The sequence below is a fragment of the Alligator mississippiensis genome, chromosome 5 (assembly GCF_030867095.1).
Source record: "Alligator mississippiensis isolate rAllMis1 chromosome 5, rAllMis1, whole genome shotgun sequence".
Lineage (NCBI taxonomy): Eukaryota > Metazoa > Chordata > Crocodylia > Alligatoridae > Alligator > Alligator mississippiensis.
In genome coordinates, this window is record NC_081828.1 from 36,198,164 (window position 1) to 36,220,222 (window position 22,059).

The 22,059-nt window shown below is 40.8% G+C and overlaps 1 protein-coding gene across 4 annotated transcripts in view; it reads right to left on the reverse strand.

The window, feature by feature from the left end:
• DPYD (dihydropyrimidine dehydrogenase) overlaps positions 1-22,059 on the reverse strand; it is a 701,931-nt gene that overhangs the window by 448,265 nt on the left and 231,607 nt on the right. For all 4 annotated transcript variants that reach the window (XM_019479122.2, XM_006265262.4, XM_014599709.3 and 1 more), the window contains 2 exons: positions 17,815-17,896; positions 11,033-11,120 (listed from right to left, as the gene is read on the reverse strand). In XM_019479122.2, the coding sequence (XP_019334667.1) occupies positions 11,033-11,120; positions 17,815-17,896 (170 nt within the window). The remainder of the gene's footprint in view (positions 1-11,032; positions 11,121-17,814; positions 17,897-22,059) is intronic.

A 22,059-nucleotide genomic window follows, 5' to 3' on the forward strand; every position in this document is an offset into this window, starting at 1 on the left:
AAACAATACTTTCAGTTTACAATAAATGTTGTTAATAGAGAAAGATTCCTTAAAATATAATTAAGAGTGTATTTTTCTCTGAAAAAAGATAACAATTACTATTTTCTAAAAATGAATTTGAGTTGCACTGTAAAAGAAGTACAACTGCCCACTAGTAATAAAGACAAGCTCTTGGACTGAGCTTCTTTTTTTTTAAGTCTTGTTTTTTTTGCTTTGATGAGATTTAAAGAAAGAAATATTTCAACTCAAGTATTGTTCAACAATGGAACAGTCATTTTGAAAAAAATGTAGTTTACTGTGTTAGAATTGATATATGGCCAAATTTGTTCACAAATGTGTAATTATAATACTGTGATACCCCCTGCATCATAGCGGTGAAAAAATATTAACACGTCATAAAAAATTAACATAGAGCAAATGACTAATGTAGGTGAAATCTGGTAACAAGCATCTAGGGTCATTCAGGATCCATGCACTTCTTGGGGTCAAGAAGGATACACAGCCTTTTTCACACACTGCATCATGACAAGAAAGATGTCCTTCCACATTTAAGTGCATAGGCTTTTGTATAGGAGGCTTTGTCTAGTAGGTAGAGATAATTCCTTTTGTAATGCAGAGATGTAATTGCATGTCTGTTTATGGCACAATCCATGATGGTGAGATTAATATAAATTTAAACAGCAAACAGATAATCTACTCTCTCTCTACATGAACTTTTATGAAAATGAGAACAGACTGGGGTTTTTTCCCTAGATGCTCTCTGGAAACAACATGCTGTTCTTTGGTCATAGCTAGGCTACAATCCAGATCTGCCACTGCTTCCCTCACAACATTCCTTCGTGTAGGTGGCTAAAATACTTACCTGTGCTCTCATGTTGAGTCTTGATTATTTCAGCTTCATAATCTCTAGTGTCCTTAGGTATGTATAGAAGTAGCTTTTGGGGTTTTTTTTACTATTTAAAGCACTGTATTGCCATGACTTAACAGAAATTAATTGGCTTTACAGCACTTCAAAAATGGTTACAGCACTTTAAATCAACCCTTGTTAAACAAGGCATTAAATTTGAAGTGCTGTATTTTATAGCACTTTAGCAACCTACAGCACTTTAAATAACTTCTGTACCCTGCTCTAATTTCTGGGGATTCTGCCAGTATCCTATGAGCTTTGTGAGCTGCTGCCTGACCCTGTGGCAGAAACAGTGCCCATTCCCAGCTAAGAGGGGAGGGGGTAAAAGGGTCATGCCATGGGTGAAAGGGCCACACCCACAGCACACACAGCCACACACATACACACGCACCAGCACATACCTGCACCCCCTGAGATCCTGTGCGACTGGACACACTGTGGGGAGGACACCAACACACATGCACATGAGCAAGTGCATACACACACCCTGACACCCTGCAAGACTTGGGGGGGGGGGGACCAGACACTTGGACATACTGCAGGAGGGACACACGCACACACACCCTGACACCCTGCATTGCTGGGGACCAGACACTTGGAGTCGGGCTGTTATTGTGGGTGAGAGCTTCCCTCTCCACTGGTCTGCTGTTGTCTGAAGTCTCCTGCAACTCCAGGAGGCTAAGGAACACCCCCTGCCTCCTAGATTGGAAAGTACAGGGAGACTCAGAGGCACCCCCCACCAAACACTGCACTTCTGTCATGTTTAAGCACGCTGTAACTTTATAGTGCTCTAAAAAGTGGTCTAAATAACAGTGCTGTAAAACATGCATGGAGCACTTCTGTGCACAACCTCTTGCAGCCAAAGACTCATAACCCCTGAAAGCTAAAACAATCTTCCTAAATTTGAATCTTCCACTGACTTCTCATTTTTCATCACATTAAGTTGATTCTCTGTACAAGTTCTACAACTTTTGTTCTCATTTCCCTGTAGGTACTGTGTGCAAAACAGTACTGAATCAGAAGTCCAGAGTTTTCTCTCCTCTTTGCATGGATACTCATAACTGCACACTAGCAGAAAATCAAGCCTTCCACACCCATATTTCTGGACTTCCTTCCTTGCCTCATCTCATCTCATGTCCCTTCTGCTGTATCAGTGACACCAACCTTGACCCACCATTGATTTGTCTCTCCCACAAGCACCTCTGTATCCTCTCTCACATGCACACACAGAACATTTTCACTGAGCTGGCCCCCAAGGCCATAATTTTGTCCATTTAAATCCCCATATGAGAAAACCCTTTCCTTAATGACATTCTGTATCTACCACTATCAACGAAACCAACCAGAATCCATTAGGTAGGCAATTTGTTTTAGTTTGAGTATCAAGATAACCATATTCCTGTTAGCCTCTCTCTTCCTTGCATCATTCTATACCTATTGTCCACTACTCACTGAATTGTGTCTAAAATTTAAGCAGAGTTCTTAAGGGGAGACACTTTGCCTTTTGTGACCCATCTAGTTTTGTTTTTGTTTTTTGTTTTTGTTTTGTTTTGGGTTGTTTGTTTTTTTTGGGGGGGGGTGTTATAAAAAAATCTAAAAGACAATGCCAAAAAAAGAACAAGCACAGGAAACATTAGTTTGCCCCAAAAAATCTAGGGGCTTGATTCTACAAGGTGCTCAATACTTGGGTTCCAAATTCAGCAAAGCACCTCAGTGTACATTTAACTTCAGAGATGTTTTTACATGGTTTGCTGAATCAGGGTCAGAGTACTCAACACACTGCAAAATACAGCCCACAGTGCATCACACTGATGATATATAAAGTCTTTGAACAGCAGGTCCATTGCTTTTGAAATACAGCCAATCAACAAGGAAGGTCTAGATGCAGTATTAATGAAGCTGCTCCCAACACTTTTCTCATTGGAGGTGACAAGTTTAATAGCAAGAGAAGAAAAAAAGAAAAACTGGAAATACTGAAAAAAGGCGAAGAGATAAGGAAGAACAATATTCTTTTCACCCTGGCTAGGGGCTTTGGGACCCCATATGTACATACTATGTCCTCCACATTTAGTTTATGAATCAGGAATAAGATGCACAATTTTTTTCTACAGCACAAGCAAAATGAACATCTGTTCACTTTTTGCCACGTAGGTTTGTATCTGTGTGGGTGGGTGTGAACAGAGCTCTTGATGTGTAATATTCTTTCCATCTGCACACCAGGTGGCACTGCATAGTTAATCAGAAGATAATAACAGGCATGAGGAGATTACTTACTTTTTTGGGATAAGATAGTAAATCAATCTCACAACTTTAAAAAATGAGGTGCATCAATACTCAGACTTAATTTATTTTTTGGTGTGTAATTTGGTTAAAATCAATGAGATTATCTGATGACACCATTGTTTAATGCTATGCTAATTAACTATGAATGACTGCAGTTACTGCAGAGATTCTCTATTTGAGAGACTGGATTTGTTCCCTTTAATATACTGATTGAACCCTTGCAGGTAAGATACACTATGTGGTTATGTGCAACAGAAGAGCTGTCTTACATTGATTCATATAAAATGTACATATACAAAATCATCTAAATTTGCATTAAGCGATATAGCCTCTGGTATAACAGGTGCTACAGAGATCACAGCGTGGACTAGGTAACAGCACAGCTTACAAACCAAAGATGATACATCTACAAATGTAACAGCATCAAATAGTATTAAAAACTAAATGTACAAGAAATAATAAAATTATAATGGAAATTAGAGATGTGAAAACAGTGAATTACCTCCTCCCTTCCAATTGGAGGAGTTCCCAACAGCATATTTTAAAGTATTTTGTGCAGTCAACTTCTAACACTTCTTCCACTGATGGAATTAATTCCTGGAAGGTGGGTAACCTTTCGTTTTCTCAGTTTGATCCCACTATTCTTAGTGTACATCAACCTTTTGAACCATCCTGATCAGTGCTGTTTGATCTTTGCTTTTGCACACCTCCAGTATCCGAACAGAGTTATATTTAGCCAAAATGTACAATCCATATGCACAATGCAAAGCCCTTATTCACATATGTAGTCTAACAGGAGTCCAAGTCTATTCATTTGAGCAAAAATTCAACAATATTAAGGTTTGCATAAAGGAACAGAAGTTCTATTAACATTCCCCAGGTGGAATCTCTGCTGTCTCAAACACATTTGGCTACAGATACACTTTCCTATACAGCTAGACATACTAGTGACAGCAAGTCAGTCATTTTCTGAGAAATAAGTGCTATCACTAGGAGGTTTCACAGACCATGTTTTTTTCTTGCCTGTTTGCTGACAAAGCAAAAGTGTTTGGCTATGGACCAAATGACGTCTAAGTTTTCATTACAGTTCTGCTTTGACAACTGAAGAACCCTTGTGCTGCACACTCTGCTTGAGGTAATGCTATTGACAAAAGACAGCATTTTCAAGAGTCTAAATAACTAAGCTTTCTAAGTATCATTATCAAAAGTCACTCAGAAAAATCACACTGGAAGTCTCTAAGTAATTTTAAACATGGGACTTAGACACCATTGAAAATATTACCCTAGGGAATCAGATGCAAGAAATATATATATGAATGTAAATATTATGTAGAATCCCCAACGTTAAAGTATGTATAAGAGTAGTTTCTGCCCAGAAAAAATGCATGCTGGTGAGAGTCTCCCCACCATCCAGGTTTTAAAAGTTAATTTGAAAGTATTCTGAACTATTTGACAAGGATTTTTACAGGTGGTATCTTTTACTAGGCCAGCTGCAACACTGGGAGAGCTTTAGACAGGTTTTCAGGCACTAACTACCCTTGCTCAGCTCTGGGAAAATAGCAGACAGCTCCAGCTTAGTAATAGATGGAACAATGGCTCCATATGTAAATGAAAACAAAGAATCTGCTTAGAGAAATGGAGTAGGGCCATGAAACAAGAGAAAAGAGACATTGTCAAAAATAGGTAAAAGTGAAGAGAAATTCACCATCCTGATTTGTGGAAGGTCAAGACCATTCAAGAGGGAAGAGAGTCATTTATGTGTCTATGTGGAGCATAGAGGGATTAACAAATAGCACAGGTAGATTATAATGAACCATAAATTCAATGGCTATGTTTAGTCCCTGGATTTTAGTGTCCAGTAAGTTTATAAATTTATGTTTCCAGGACCACCTTCTGAAGCTGTTTTGTAGATTTCTGTTGAGCATGAGGTCAGAAATGGAGCAGTTTTTTTCTGAGAAGTGGTCTCCTACCCATTACCCATGTTCATGCGTCTCTGTCCTTTATCTTTTGCATTCATTGTGATGTATAGTTTTTAATCGAGTTTCACCGACATAGTTTTCATGAGAGCAGCTGATGCATTGGATGAGATAAGCCACATTCTGGAATACACATATGTATGATCCATGGATTCTGATAGCCTTGCTATGAGGACTGTTGATTTTTGTGGCAGTGGGGATGAGTTGAAGGTTTTGCATGTATTGTTATGGTATGGTTATGTCCCATTTAGAGTCTGTTGATCAGCACAGAGCTTGTTTCTGATGATGAGTCAAGTATGGTTATAAAGTTGTTTGAAAGCCAACTGAAACAGCTAGTTGTTTGAAAGGAACTGGGGGCTCTCAAGGTAAAATTCTTGTCCTGATCATGTCTATATAGGCTGGAATTGTTTGACAATCCTTCCGTCATTACGAAGATGCATGGTGGGCCATGATTTTTTGTGCATAGTGGTGTGTAGGATGTATCCAATATGTGGATCATAGCATCTAAAATGTTGATTTTAATGTAGGAGTAGTCCAGAGAAAATCTGAATGAAGATTTGAGCTATTTACAGTTCTTAGGTTGTTCAACTTTATTCAAGTATTAACATACAAGTTAGCTGTGTGGTATTTTCTCTCTGTAGTTGGCCATGAACTATGAAAGACTGAATCCTGGGCTACAAATAACTGAGCTAAACTTCTGGAAAAGTTTAAAAGACAAGGATACCCTATTGGCCAGGATACCATACTTGCTGGGACATCACAGCAACAGACAGAATGAAAAATTCTGGCTGTAAATATTCTCCTTAAAGTATTTAATCCTTTAAGAGAAAAAAATCAACTAATAGATAAACAAAACATTGAAGATGCTCTGCCCTCTTCCTGCCCAATTCTGTCACTGTGCAGGCATCATCTGTGTCACTTGTAGTCATAATTGATTTCTCTCTCCCCAGTCCCCCACCCCCAATCAGGAGTCTCCATGGTGCTTACACAGGGCAGTAACTGTTTTGATATTTATCTTGTAATGGCCATTTTTCAAAGCTTGTAAACTTGATCACAAATTCTACTTCTGCAAAGAGATGATTATGCAGAATGAACACTGGAAAGTTTACTGTGAGTCCAAGTATCAGGTCTGCATTAGCAAATAGGAACTTTTATGCATAAATCCAGAAGCCAGTGTGCAAACCTAGCCCTGAACATTTACCTACAGATCATTTCCATTGGTTTGTGTTTTAGAAACAGTATGAGTTAAAAATGAATGCCTGGCAGACAGCTTGAGTTCTGAAATGACAAAAGGAAATAAGGAAGTAAACAGCTTGCTCTTCTCTAGAAACAAGAGCTAGTTGTCTGAAATTCAGTCTGGAGGAAGTTGTAATAGAAGACTGAAGGAAGCAAGAAGGCTATATGGAAAGGCTAAAATCTTCCTCTTTGATCAGATTGCATACACCTTCTGTTTTTACCACTGTACTGGAACCCCATCTGCTGTTGGACATTGCTGAAATTTCCAAGATTTGGTGACAACTTCTCTTGAATATAGACTACGCTAAGTTAAACCATTCTGTTGTCACCTCAGGGCCCCTGTGAGTACTACAACACACTCTGCACAAGGCCACATCTTATCTGGAAGATCAAGATGGTACAAAATGAAGCAGACTATATGTTAAGTGATGACTCTTTGGAAACAGCATATACCACCAAAACTGTGTTGTTCATTGTTCACTCATACTGAAGTCTTTTGTTTTATACTATACACATCCAAATAGCTTAAAAGATGTTGGCTTGAGTAACTACCTCTCCTTGTGATATAATGCCATAGCAGCAATCAGCAAAGACTTTGATTGATTTCTCTAAATTCAATCTTTTAATCCTTACGCTTACTCATAGTGTTAAGACATGAAGTACACCCCCACCGTGATGCTATGGCAGAGCACAGGTTGGGCCTGCCACTTTAAGGGGTCTGAACAGGCACCAAGCAGCCTGCAGGTGGGAGCAGACCCAATGAAGTAGTCACATGTTAGGCAGGAGGCCACCTGATTAATGGAGAGGCTGGAAGCCTGAATATGAGGCTAGGCCCCAAAAGCAGAGCTGGAAGTTTCTGAAGGGGGCCAAAGGAACAACATCACCCAGCAAGAGACTTGCTGCTCCCAGAACAGCCTGGAGGTTCAGGGTGTCACAACCCAAAGTTGTGATTTTGTGTTTTGTGTGCGCTTCGGCACTGCTAAATTATTTTCATACTAAATTGCAGCTTCTTTGCACAGTGGAGTTTTCTGCTGCAGAAGAGAACCCCGGTGCAACGGAGAATTTCCTGCCAATTTGTAGCTTTCTTTGCATGGTGCATTTCTTTTTGCATCTAAGAAATGCTCGGTGCAAAGAGTTCCCGCCATTTGTATTGAAATTCGAGCCACATTATTGGTTCACATTAAATTATGCATACGTGGCGGCTAGCGATTGGCTTGCTAGCCGTATAAAGAGCTTGAGTGGTTTCCGCCCAAGTTGGAGAACTCCGAGGAGAACCCCCGCAAGGGAGGACTCCACGAACATCAGGAGGAGGAGACTTCATGCTGTGTGAAGATCTCTAAGCGCTGCGGATCCTTACGGACCCAATGCATTTCTTAAAAGGCAACAGGGGCCTGACCAGCCTCTGGGCTCTCCCCGTCGCCGATAGATTCCTAGACGTATCCCTTCCTGCGCAAAAAAGAGACGGACCCACGGAGCTTCAACAATTCCGTGGGAGAGAGCGAACTTGTCGTAATCCTCAAACGAGGATTTAAGCGGAGCTGTGCCTGGAAAACTGTCCAGCCTACACCACGACCATCTTTGGTGTAAGTAAACAATCTTTAAATCAACCACTACGCGTCCATGACTAATTCTAGCTCGCCCCCGGTCTTCTCCGGCCCCGCGTGCCCGGGCTGCTGGCCACAGCCCGCATGCGCAAAGACGGGCCCGGCTCGCTCCCGGCCCGCACACAGGGTAGTAACTATGGGGATGGAGGAGGTTCCTGGTACATGGTATAAGGGGAGGTTCCATGCCGTGTAGTTGCCCTTAGCATCAGGGCAATTAAATGGGCAGCCTCCTGCCTAGAAACAATTTTTGATACAACAAAGGCAGGTGGGCGGACTGCCCTGGACAGGTGGGCGGGCGAACATTCGGACTGATCCTGAGATGCCCACTTGGATAGAGGCCCCATATGGATGCTACAAAACTGCTAAACAGTCCTGCAACTATGAAGTTTGCTGGTTTCGCTACTATGAGTAAAATCTCACCTTTTGTGCTCTCCATCTCACCAAAACTTCCATCTGCTTTCACCCACCCAACTTCTTTCACTTCCACTCCTCTAGTAGGGAGCATTAGGAAAACCTGAGTTTATTCTATGCAGTGATGGATCCTTTCTCCTCCATCAAAAGACTGAGCCTCAGTTTGACTTTAATTCCTACAAGTTTTAAAAACATATTTGGCTCAAGCAATTTCCATCATTCAGTTCAATGTCCAGCTACATGTGCTTTCATTTAACAAACCAGAAACAAACAGAAATAGTGCTCGGTCATTACAAATAGCTGGAGTTGAACACATAAAACAATGTTCCATTGTGCTGTATAGAGCTAATCCACACACACCATAGGAGCGCTTCTGTCTTGCTCTTCCTTTACCTCTGTACAGGAACCATATAGAGTGTTGATATTCGAAGCAGTACTCCACTAAAAGTACGACAAGCTTGCATGGTGGAACTGACAAGGACTCATTCCTTCATTTGTGCAAGCTTGCCTCTACTAAGGATTGTTGGGAGTATATAGCATCTTTTACCACCCTACAAGGAATGTTTACACTATGTTACTCTTCTGTTTCCTATATATATTCTGCTCACAGGTGGCCCACATGTGAGGCACACCTCAGAGTACCTCTTCATTTGTACTAGAACTCTGCATCTGCTCATTTGCCCAGGCTATAGAAGCAAGAATAACATTTGGTTTCATGTATTTAGGTGACACAGTACTGTCAATATATTTATTTTAAATTAATTGTATTTATTTAAAAAATGTTGTATGCCAAGATAACCTTATTCAGAGTCATTGAGTAAATTCAAATATACACTACTTAAAATCCAATCATTCTATAGGTAAAATATGCGTTGGTAAGTTTTCAAATGTTTAAATGAAATTAAGTTCTTTCAAACTTCTAAAAGAATTTATGTTTCAGTAGCTGACAACACCGCTGTTCTAAGAATAGCTGATAGTTTGTCCTAGCTGTCAGGTGTTGAGAAAACAAATGCTCATTTATGCACTTCTCTCCTAACTTGTGGGATTTTATAAAGCAGAGAGTTAGAAGTGAGACAGATTGATTAAAAGAAAAAAGAATATAACCTGGTGCATTGCCTTGTATACAGTTACACAGAAATCTGACCCTACGGAAATTCCTACAGATGGAAGATCTCTGACAATGAGTAGATTTAGGATTGTATAAATCACAGTAGTCTGTTATATAATCACACAAGAAAATGAACTTGAAAAGCTTATTATATTGAATACCCAGATGGTAAACAACAGTTGTCGCTGTACTAAGAATTACATCTCTGTAATCGATAATAGGAAGGAGGAACAGTTGGACAACTTGTTTCCTATTATGTTCACTTAGGCAATGTCTAGATCAATAAAGAGCATTAAGCCTCATACCAACTGCAGACAAGTGCCTGTTCAACGTGCCTATCATATGTTAAGGATGGGTCCAGCTGTGCTTTAATATACTTTTAACAGATAACAATAATGATTTAAATATTAGATGGGGGTGTTTGTTTGTTTGTTTTTGTTTTGTATGAGAGAGAGAGCATAATTCAAAGTGAACTTATTTTGTGTTCCCATAAATAAATTAATTGAGGTATCTCTGAAGCATATTACGTGCTTCTTATAAGAAAAAAAGCAATCAAGTATGGTATCACTAGCTTACATATACACTTGCTAATTATGTGGGTAGAGTAAGTTGTTTGCAAAAATTGAAAATTGAGCTTGCATATCCCTCAGGCGAGAATGGCAATTATTCCCAGTTACTTTTTTCAGTGCATCCACTTTTAAACCATTTAAGTAAACAATAAATAAAATGAATAAAACTAAAATATTGTAGGACTTAATGATGTATCATATCTATGTTTAACTTAAGCAAACAGCTCCTTAAACAAACAAAAAATGACTGCAATGTTACGTATGTCTTTGCTCCACCCCTCTGAACAAAAGCATAAAAGAATCTCTAGGTAACTGCAGAGCTCCCCCATCAGCAAGGAGTTGATGCCAATTGAAAGCTTTGCCTTCAACTGTATCTCTGAGGTACAGGAAAGCCAACTCATGGGAAGAAACTGCACACTCATTAAGTTCTCTGTTAAATATATACATCCGTCTTGCAAAGGGTGTACAACTTCAAACTTAAGGCTTCAAAATAGCCCACTGATTATTTTTCCTAGTTTTATTATTTAATATATACATATGCAGAATACAATGTATGCAGTGTTTAGGTAAATTAGTACATAGTAGAGAAGAATTTCAAAAACAGAAGCCTACAATTAAGCTCCTAAATTGATACTGAAGCAACTAAACAAGGAGCTACATGTATATGTAATTACTAAGCACTAAAGAGATCCTCCTGATTACATAGTGATTGATAGGAACTTACAGAAGAAGCTCAGTCATTTTCAAAATCTAGATGCTTATTTAGGTTGCTAATCTAGTAGAAGAGAGAAACTTATTTTCATAATATAATTATTTGTTCTATATAGAAACAATTTAAAATAATCTCATTAAAATACAGAAATAGAGGCCAGTTATTACCACATAATCATTCTTAGCTTAAGCAAAACAATATGAAGGAGATAAGATGTTCCTCCTACCCATTCCAATAAAGACTGCCTTGTAACCATCTTCCTTCAATGTGTTGAGTGTCATTCCATCTACTGCAAGGCCTTTTCCACAAATTATCTAAAATTAAATATCAAGATCAAATGCTTTAAAATTGATTATCTACAAATCATTAGCATTTTCATTGTGCACCTCACATTGAGATTTTAAATGGTTTCCTAATGAGGAGTTAATCCAAAAACAAAAAAGGATACATTCTCTCTCTTTTTTTTCAAGCTAGGCTTAAGGGGCCAGGCCCTTTGCTCTGTTTTACATGCATGCATCAGGAGGAATGCAAAAAGTAACTTCAAGGCACTTCTGTTTTCTTCTGACCCTGGACTCAGCCAGCAGCTGCTGAGGTTCAGAACATAAGTTGCAGCAGGCAGCACCAAGCCAACAAACAAACAAAATCTGTCCAGGGAGCACAGAACACAATAGAACTGCCAAGCTGAAAAACAGTTATTTATTGTCAGTAAATTGCTGTATTTGATACTGGTTACATAATGAAATATCCCCCATATGAAAGTCAGGATTTAAGAAACCTAATCTGAGAGCAAGAAACTAGTCTGGGGAATATGTGCTAAATGGAACAATCATCCAGCACACTGACAGAGAAGAGGTGTTCAAGGTTATTGTGGAAAAATCATTGGGAAAAAAAAATCATACCATTGCTCAAAAGTACAGAAACCAAAAAGCAAACATGGTACTAGATCGGTGATTCTCAGCCAGGGGGCCACAACACCCCAGAATGCCAGGAGACCCTTTTAAGGGTACCACAGAGCACCATGAAATATTAGCACTTAGGTATGCAAGCACCTACATGTGATTCCTAAAACAAACCTAGAGATTTCACACAGGAATCCAGTGTGTCAAAACATTCTGACCTGTTGTGATCTTCCTTAGGTCTTGGCAACAAATAATTGCTCTACTATTTTTCCAAAGTCAAAAAATATGAGTAAAAGCTAAGAGCTGACATTTTCCAAGGGCTTCCTTGAATCTAAAAAGGATGAGAAGCACTGTACTAGATAGTGCTAATAGAGGTTCAGATTATAAAACAAATAAGGTGCCTTGGCAGACCCCATTTGTACTAGGATTTAGAGACACGACATACTTATACTGGTATCAATAAGAAGTGCACACATCATAAGCCCTTACATCAATATGATTTACTTGAATCTGACAAAGAGCTTCCCTGGGAAAAACTACATGTATGTAGTGGTGTAAGTGCTCTGTGTCTGCTTCCATCCTGAAATAGCCATTTGCTTTAGGGAACCTGTGCAGTGCTGCCTAGTGGTGAGGCACTTAAATACCTACTGCGACCTACTGCAAACAACTATTCTGGAATAGCTGGTTGTTTGTTCACTCCCACTCCTGGTGAAATTTATATAGGTGTACAGAAGTTTATCTATCTTAAACCAGTATTAATGGGTAGTGTGTCCAGGCTTCTGCATGCAGTTCCAGTCACTATATCAAAGAGATGGTATTAATGCTTTATGTTATACCCTCAACAAGGCTAATAGCTAGTGCCTGGATTATGCAACAGGAAATATATGGGGAAATATATAGGCACCCAAAGTGCTGCTTGTGACCAACTCTGAGTTGCCCAGCTGACATGTAGAAGTAATTCTATTATCCACTCTGGGCACCAAGGGCATTTTTACATGTGCTCCAGGGGTGGGGAGCAGGGGGAACTTTAATTAGAGTGGCCCATGAGCATCCCCACACTTCAAAATGGTGATGGGGGCACTTTAACTAAAGCACATCAAATGAGCCTTAGTTAAAGCACCCTGCTGCCATTTTGGAGTGCAGGGATGCTGATACATGAGAAATGGAGACTGGCTGGAGCATGCTAATTAGCACTCTACAGCAGACTCTATTAATTGGGTCTGCTCTAACGCACTGTAATTATAGCAGGTCAGAGCCTGCACATGTACAAGCACTCATAAGTACCCGCATGATAAGAGTAAGGTGATGTCTATGCTCCTCCAGGGGACAATCCTATTCCTATAATGAGGGGTACCTCCATGTTCAGAGGTGGCAACAGAACGACTCCTATACTTCAGTCAAGTAACAGAGTTGGTCACAAGCTGCACTTTAGTCATCCACTAGGTAAAACAGGAGTTTGCCCCCATCTCTGTACTTGCTAGATGAGAACTAGGGGGCAGAGCTCATAAAGAATGGCATATAATACAAGCTAAAAGTAGGCATTTCAAAACAGCAGCCAGAGGTTCTACAGATAACATGAAGACACAAGGGAAAAAAATAAAACAGATTTTATTAGAGGAGCCACAGGCTGGCTCTGTCAACAAGAGCACAGATGCCCGTTCACACTTAGCAATCATTTTAGCTGCCTCCAACTTGCACAGTTCTTTTTCAGGCTTAGCTTTTGTATTCAGGGCAGTCTATAGTTTCAAAATGTGGGCAGGCATTTCATACTGTGTTTCCCTATTCTTATGCTTTTGCCCCATTTTCAGATTAGGTCTCTCTACTTTTTAAGCTTTGTTTCACTGAATGGTATGAATCTAAATGCTGGAGTCTTCATGTTTGGTTCATTTTAAAACCTTTGGTTCAGATCAGAATCTTTCCCTGTAGCAAGTTGGGTTAGAAAGTAAACCTGGCCCTTGATAAATAATTTTGCACGGTCAGCAAAAAAAAGCAACTGTAAATGAGTGCCTGTTTCTTCCTGATTATTTTTTCTATCACTTTTATTGTTATCCTTACATTTGCAATGCTGGGGACTAACAAGAACTTTGGGATGTAAGTGATGCAGTATTGGAGAATACTGCATCACCTACATCAGGTATCATACTGCAGCAAAGAACCACCTTGATAAAGTCCAAGTGATACCAAAATGGCCACTTTCACAGTTATCTAGATTCATAGATTCATAGACATTAGGGCTGGAAGGGACCTCGGAAGATCATCCAGTCCAGCCCCCCTCCCAAAGGCAGGAAATCAGCTGGGGTCATAGGATCCCAGCAAGATAAGCATCCAATTTTTTCTTGAAGGTGTTCAAAGTAGGTGCTTGAACCACTCCGATGGCAGGCTGTTCCAGACCTTGGGGGCTCGGACAGTAAAGAAATTCTTCCTTATGTCCAGCCTGAAACGGTCTTGCAGTAGTTTATAACCATTCGACCTCATCATCCCTTGGGGCACTCTGGTGAGCAAACGTTCCCCCAGGTACTGGTGGTCACCCCTAATAAATGTATAGGTGGCCATCAGATCACCCCTGAGCCTGCGCTTTTCCAGGCTAAAGAGCCCCATAGCTCTCAGCCTGTCATCGTAAGGTCTGTTTTCCTGATCTCTGATCATGTGTGTGGCTCTTCTCTGGACTCTCTCAAGCTTCTCCACATCCTTTTTGAATTGTGGGGCCCAAAACTGGATGCAGTATTCTAGCTGCAACCTCACCAAGCCCAAGTGGAGGCACCTAACCACTGACTCATCAACAGGAGACCAAACTGGACCACGTAACTGACCACATCCACAGCTGATGCTGTCACATTGTGACGAGCAGAACAAGTACAATCTTCTCCATCTCTTAAGAATCACCTTCCTCCCCATACAAGTTGGTACTGCTGCATCATTTCTACTGCAAGTCAACCATTTCAGATCTGGGGTAGGGTGGGAAGAGGCAAACCACAGCACCTGGAGATTCAGGAAAAGGATGCCCTCCTTGTGTAGTTGCAGTATTGTGGGGTTATCACACAGCTACCAACTATCTGTTCCTCTCATATTTAGGAAGTTCTCCTAGGCTCAAGCCTGTGCACCAAAACAGAGTTGGAGCTAATGTTACCTGTAGCAATGCTGGCTACTGAATGGCTGAAGTGTGTATGATGGCTAACCCAGTGTCTTTTGGCACCTTACATTTATACTTAATTTGTATACTTAGAACAGCTCTGTTTTTATCTTCCAAACTTATATTTTGTAACTGAATATTTTCCCCATCTTTCCTGGGTCATTTGTGTACTTGTTTAAGGAAAGAAAAAGCTAAACAAAAATTAAAAAACCCAAACAGCAGGGTGCATGGACTACATGTTATGCTGAATGAAGACAATATTTACCCTTCTTATACTGAACCTTTTGCATTTTTATTGAATTTATATGTATTCCCACTTAGATACTTCTGAAAACATAAAAAGGGAGAAAGGGAGAAAAAAAAGCTATACTGTATTTAAAGGCTTGTTTTCTTATTTTCTTAATTTATAAATGAAATATAAAATATATTATCAACACCTAAATCTGGTTATATACTTTTTCAAAACATAAGCATGTGCTCACTGGCTACAACTTATAGGCAATAAGTTATCATAGTTTGTTATTCTGTTGTGTAAATGATGAAAATTGAAACATAAATACTATTTTTTCTTAAGATTCATAATATTCCTAAAGTGCAATTTCATAGTGATTATTTATCTGAATAATTCTTCCTAATGTAAATAGAATTGCTTGCATAAACAAACAATGCATAGCATGAATACATTACTATTCACTTGTCCTCATTTTAAAATGTTTTATGCAAAGGTAGATAAATATTCCCATTTAAAAACACACAGAATTCAGTTAAGGAGCTTACCAAAGGATTCATAGCAAATCACTGGCAGAGTTTCAAATACAATCTAGAGTGAGATTCTGTGCTGCACAGACCCCCCAGCCTAGCATGAGAGAGTGGCTATACTTGATTTAAGCCAGGAGCATAATGTGGGGAGGGAACAAGCAGAGCACTAGCCCAAATAGCTGACTTAGAAAGGGCACCAGAATGGGCATGTCTACCACAGCAGGGAAGCTTTGCCACAAGAGGCACAGCTTTGCACTGCCCAGGTATAAGAGTCAGGCATATACAGCCCTGTGTCTGGTAGTGAATAGGGCACCAGGGGCAGCTCCCAGGTTGCTGCAGGCACTGTAAAGGAAGCCTGAACCTGAGCCTATACTACTACAGCAGCAGCAACAGCAGCTGCAGCTGCCACTGGAGTTCAGAAAGTCTGGGCAGACAAGATTCTGCTTTTTCTATGCACCCCTCCCTCCCAACCACTTTCCAGTGATCAGCATAATCCCACCCCACACCTCTACCCAGGGTACTTAAGGAGCTTGCTACCTTGGTTTAAGTTACACGTGTGTCTCTTGAAACCTGGGCTGTTCTGTACCCCCTGGCACAACACAAAGCTTTGGGGACTGGCCTAAACTATGCAGACCATCTCCAGTTGCTTATTTTACTAGTAGTGGCAATGTCCAAAACCTTTGTAGTACAACACCCTGTAGCTCCATCCCTAATATATCCTGTTTCCTCTCTTGAGTCCCCTCCCCCCCCCCCCCAACGCCCTAATGCAAGGGCTGGTAATTGTCAAAAAGAAAGCTTGTAGTTGCTATCCACAGTTTCTGAAGAAGGATAATCTTCATTTGGCTGCTTCAGGGCTTCTAGGCTTGGGAGAGAAGTTACACATAAACTGGTATAAATGATTGGAAACTGGTTCAAATTTGTAACACAACAGAAGTTCAGTGCACATAAACTGCTTTCAAAGTGGCCGAAACCAGTTTAAGATAAACCTGGATGGATGTAGTATTAGACTTAACTGATTTAGTTTATTGAACTTCTGTCCCAGATCCCCTCCAGATTCAAGTCAACTCATAGTTGTCCAGCATCCCAGGATGCCTTGCACCTCCCCACACACCTCACCTCACAGCATTGGTGGGCTAGTCTTGGCTCAAGCTGTCTGCTCCAGCCAAGCAGGTAGCCATGCTCTAGCACTACCCAGCTTCTGGCCTATCAAAAGTGAATGTCTGTTCACTTGCTAATTGGTTCAGTCTGTGCATCTCAGACTAACCTGTGAAGATTAAATCAATTCAGCCTCGGGCTTTTTGACTGTCTGCACTTAGCCAAAAGCTCTTTATACCACCCCAATCCCTTTATCAAGCATAAATGGGATGAGGAGATATGGAGCTCTCACCCTAGGTGTCATGACTCCTGGCTTGCTGCCCAATGGACCAAGATAAGAGACAACAAGTAAAGATTGCTTGTATGTGTAAAATCTGAAGCATTATGACCTGAAACAGGTACAAATGTATCATTATCTACTCTTCTTTTTAAAGGTTTAATCTGGAAATGTGTTCCATTACATGTAACTTCTATTTAACTGTGCAGAAGTTACACATACTAACTAGATTTCCAGAGCAAGCCCTGAATGAACAATAGAGCAGCATGTCCATTACCTATAAAGTAAACAAGAAGTTGTTGTTTGTTTAATGAAATACAGCTAATGCAATGCTATGGCTTTTCAAGATGTTGAATTACTGTTATTGTTTATAAGAGATGATCACATTAACACACTGCTAATTTGATGCATGTGATAAGTAAAATAAACTTCAGTTTAAGATTGTATTACAAACCATTAAGGAAAAACTAGGAGGGAGGAGGGCAGTGTCAAATACGAATGTTTTAAGTAGTACCAAACTTGCATGAAAAAAGCTTGATTAAAGAAATCAAATCATTCGAATGGCTACATTGAACCCCTAAAGCAATTTAGGAATTTGTTTCTTACAGACAATTAATCACATGCAGGCATGCCAGATGAGAACTATTGATTGCCCTTTTCCAAACTAGTGGCATTCAGACAGCAGACAGACAAATGCCCTGAGCAAGAGAAAGCATCTTCCTGTTTCTGCCTAGTGTGGCTTTTAATTGTTCTTTACTAATGTGCATGACATTTTCCTGTTAGTCTCTGGCAGAGCTCTCATTCCTTTTTCTTTGAGCTATACATAGGCAGGTTATATTTTTCATTACCTTCACTCCAAGGTCCTTCATAAGCTCAACTTCGAAATTCACTACATCATATGGCAGTCGGAACTGGGGGATTTCAGATGTACTAGAACAAATGAAAAAAAGGTTCTGAAACAACTTCCAGCTGTTGAGGACTTTTCATTAAATACATATTGTACAAATCTGATGCAATGTTTTTGCCTGTACAAAGAAGATTTTCACATATTTAAATAGAAATGAAATAGAATACGAGTCATCCTGATAAAAAGCCTATCGATGAACCAATTTTCCTTTGCATTAGCAAGCATGCATAGATTGAAGAAAAGGGAAAACAAAGATTTAGTACAGTACCAATGGGCATATACTGATTTTCCCTCTTTTTCCCTTAAGCTCTTTTGTTGCTAACAAGTTTTCTCAATACTGTTGTAAGTACTACTGTATGTACTCAAATACAAGACAAGGTTTCCCAATCAGCATGGGAAAAAGCTCCTCGTCTTACATCTGCATACAAGAAAACCTCATTAAATACACTGCCTATCATTGAACTGCTGCCAAAAGCAGCAGGTGTTCAGTAATGGAAACCAACTATGAAGACGATTAAATGCAGCCAACATTGAACATAACTATAAAGTATATGGCCCATATGGGGCAAACATGCTGATGGAAATCTTTTTTTTGTGTGTATGTGTGGCCCTTGGGGAAAAAAATGGGCAGTTGCTCCCCTACAAGAGAACTGGCACCAGGCCTGGACATACCAGGCCAAACCAAAGTGAGCCCTAATACCCTCCCCTTGGTGCCAAAAATGCTTGGTGTCGGCCAAAATGCTGATGGGAACCTACCACAAGAATAAATTAGTGGAGCCCATCTACATAAGACATACGGTAGTTCCCACTGAGTGTAGTCCCTTCAGTGCCAACTCTTTTTCAAGTCATGGTGAACCACTTCACTGAATACATTTTTACTTCGTCTTCACTCCCAGAGTTGAGCTGCACCTTTCTTTCCTATTTCCAATTATTCCTCTTTCTTCACCAGCTGTATATATCTAGCAAAAATCACCAAATGGGGCCCCAGATCATCCCTCTGTTGCCCCTCTCTCAACCTGTTGTATATGATTGGTATGGCCCACCCTTCCATGAAGTGAAGCAGCACCAGATTGCCCTGCACTTTATCTTCATATATACTTTTGGAGGATCCCAGGACTTGTGACAAGAACACCCAGTTGCAGTCATGAGTGGTGGGGGCTAAAAAGCTCATGGATCCCTTGTGGCTGGTATCTGGAGCACACACACACACACATACTGAGCAGTGCTAAGCTGTGGGGTTACCGTGGCTTGAAATGCTGTGACTCTGTTAGGACCCGCCCAATTAACTATATGGTAAATCACAAGCTTTTGGCTTGGCATTAATATCATGCATAGTTTGTACTATATCAAAGTAGATACAAAAGTGCTGCTCAAAAGTGCTTTTTTATGAAATACCTATGCTAAAGCTTGCAGCAGTTTAAAAAAAAAGTAAAAAAAAGGTGAAATACATCCATTCTGAATGAACTAATTCTACCTGTAATAATTTGCACATGTTTATTTCAAGCTCAGTGTTTTCAAATTCGCTCCCAACTTCCATGTGCTCAGGGAGAGCAGGGTCTGACAGTAACGAGCAGGGGAAAGGAATGCAGGAGGAGGAAGTTGGGGGGTAGGGGCAGAAGGCAAGGGGGCTACCTGATCTCTCCAGATTTATTTTCCCTGCTGTAGCAGTGGAAGAGGGACATATTTAAGGGAAACCTCCACTCTGTACTTTGAAAATTATAACAAATTTATCTTATATTTGAGTTATCTTATATCTGAGTAAATACAGTATTATTTCATCACTTCATAAAACAGAAACTAAAACCATTCTGATAAATGAATTGAAAGTTTGCCTAGTTCATGTCTCGGCCGGTCTGAGCCGACTCGAGGTGATTCAGAATTTACCAGTTCGTCAGGGTGGGCTGGTGAATGGAGAGGCAGACGAGGTTTAATGGTTGTAAAAAAACTTTAGTTACGTCACGGGTGGCTGCGACGGAAATGGTTCGGTCGTCTGGACAACAATGTGAGTTGCTCCAGCTGGCGAGGCCAATGCCAGTAAATCCATCCGTAATTCAAGCAGGCGGGAAAAGGGTACGTCTGGGACTGCGTTCGGCGATGGGAAGAGGGATCGATAGGTGATCAGTCTATCGATCAGCTAGCCCCAAGTCAGATCTCTAAGAGGCACTCTGCAGCGTGCTCAAAGCTCTTCGACTTGGGCGGAAGTCGTGCTAGTTTTTAAATGGCCAGCAAGCCAATTACCGGCCACCACGTGTGAATAATTTAGCACTAGCCAATTACGGGGCACGAATTTACATCCGAATGGCGGGAACTCTTTGCACCGTGCATTTCTGTGCTGCAAAGAGAAAATGCATCCTGCAAAGACAGCTAGCAAATTGGCGGGAACTCTCTCCTGCACGCGGGTTCTCTATGCAGCAAAACCCTCGCTGTGCAAGAGGCTCTCGTGTGTCAAGAAAATTCCATAGTGCCGAGGCACCAAACTCACTGGGTCGTGACATGCCCCCTTGCCGACGGCACAACTGGAACTTTCGACACATGAGCACATTATAAGGCATCTTTGTTAGAGGATTCACTGACTTGGCAAAGCCTTCACAACCAATATATATATATAAATACATAAACAAATAACTTTGAACACATAACAACAACTGTTGATCATCGTCTGACTGGAGAACAGCCGCTTCAGTCCGTCTTCTCCTATAACAGACAATGTCAGTAAACACTTAACAAATGAAAATAGTGCCATAACAAGTCCTGAGCAGATGGGTTCTTTGCCGTCTCAGTGCCTCCCTCGCAACCATCACTCTTTGGCTTTGAATGGACTGCAGTTTGGTCTCATAATCAGGTGGTTGTGGATTACCGCTTTTGCTGGGGTCAAACCTGTGAAAAAAACAGAATAACAAGACAAAACACAACGAGAAAGAATCATAATTGGTTTTACTGTAAGGATACTGGGTGAACGTCGGAACGGCAAGTCAGCCAGTTGTGATGAACAATAATAGAGGGACAATCAGGCTTCTCTTCCAGTTGGACAGAATAGGTATTGGGATATTGTCCCGGCCGTTGAACTGTCCCTTTGTGAACTTGTGGATGAGACTGATGAGGGTGAGGTATTGAAATCCACATTAACTCGTCAGGTTGGAACTTGGGCTCCCAAGGTGGGGGTTTCTGGACATTAGCTTCGTCCCATAACGGCTTAGCAGTGTTAAGTGAAATAAGGACATCGTGATTAAATTTAGTCCAATTTTTAACCGTCCCTCCTCCTCTAAGGCGAAGCTGCTCCTTGTATAGACCTATGTGTCTCTCCACAACGCCGTTGGACTGCGGATGGTACGGCAGATGAAGATGCCATGCCACATTATGAAGACGAGCAAATTTATCCAAAGCATTAGAGTTAAACGGAGGTCCTCCATCAGACTGAATTTCATGAGGGGGGTGCCAGGTGGCAAATACAGCAGTTAAGGCAGCAATAACAGCAGTGGCATTGCTTTTTTGCAAGGGAATAACCTGCAACTGTCTGGTCCCCAAATCAACCACAACTAGTCCTTTATTTGGCGGTTTAGACCCTGGGAGGGGTCCCAGCAGGTCCACCTGCCAAACTTTTCCTGCCGGAAAATGCGAAGAATCGAAAGCTCCGATCTGATGCTTGGTTTTATGACACTTCTCTTTAGCACATGTTTCACAAGCCTGAGCTACCTTTTCCCAATCCCGCCTGGCTCCATATGAGGCCGGCTCTGTAATGGTTCAGCACCAACTTTGATGACAAGCCCGTGGTCCCGGGTGACCTCAATTTTCATGAAGCCACGCGAGGAATGGATTTGCTTCAGGATCAGTGGTAGATGTGACAGGCAAAGCTATGTCGGTCTGGAGTGGATCCTCCAAGAGCTTATCAATTACCTCATGCACTGGATCAGTATCTGGACGATGGGACTTAGTATGCCTAATCAACGGAAGGCGTACAAATCTAGTTAACGTCCTCCAGATGTCTCGCCAATCATCCAAGTTCTCGGTGGGAAAAGCTATACCCGTAAGAATTTTGTAGATATACTGCGAATCAATTGCGATGATCAGAACTGGGAGTGTATCGTTATGATACATCTAACAATATTCCAGTACCTTCAGGAATCCTAATAATTCACATTTTTGGGACGAATTATCATCTGGGTTGGCTTGGAAAATTTCCTTATCA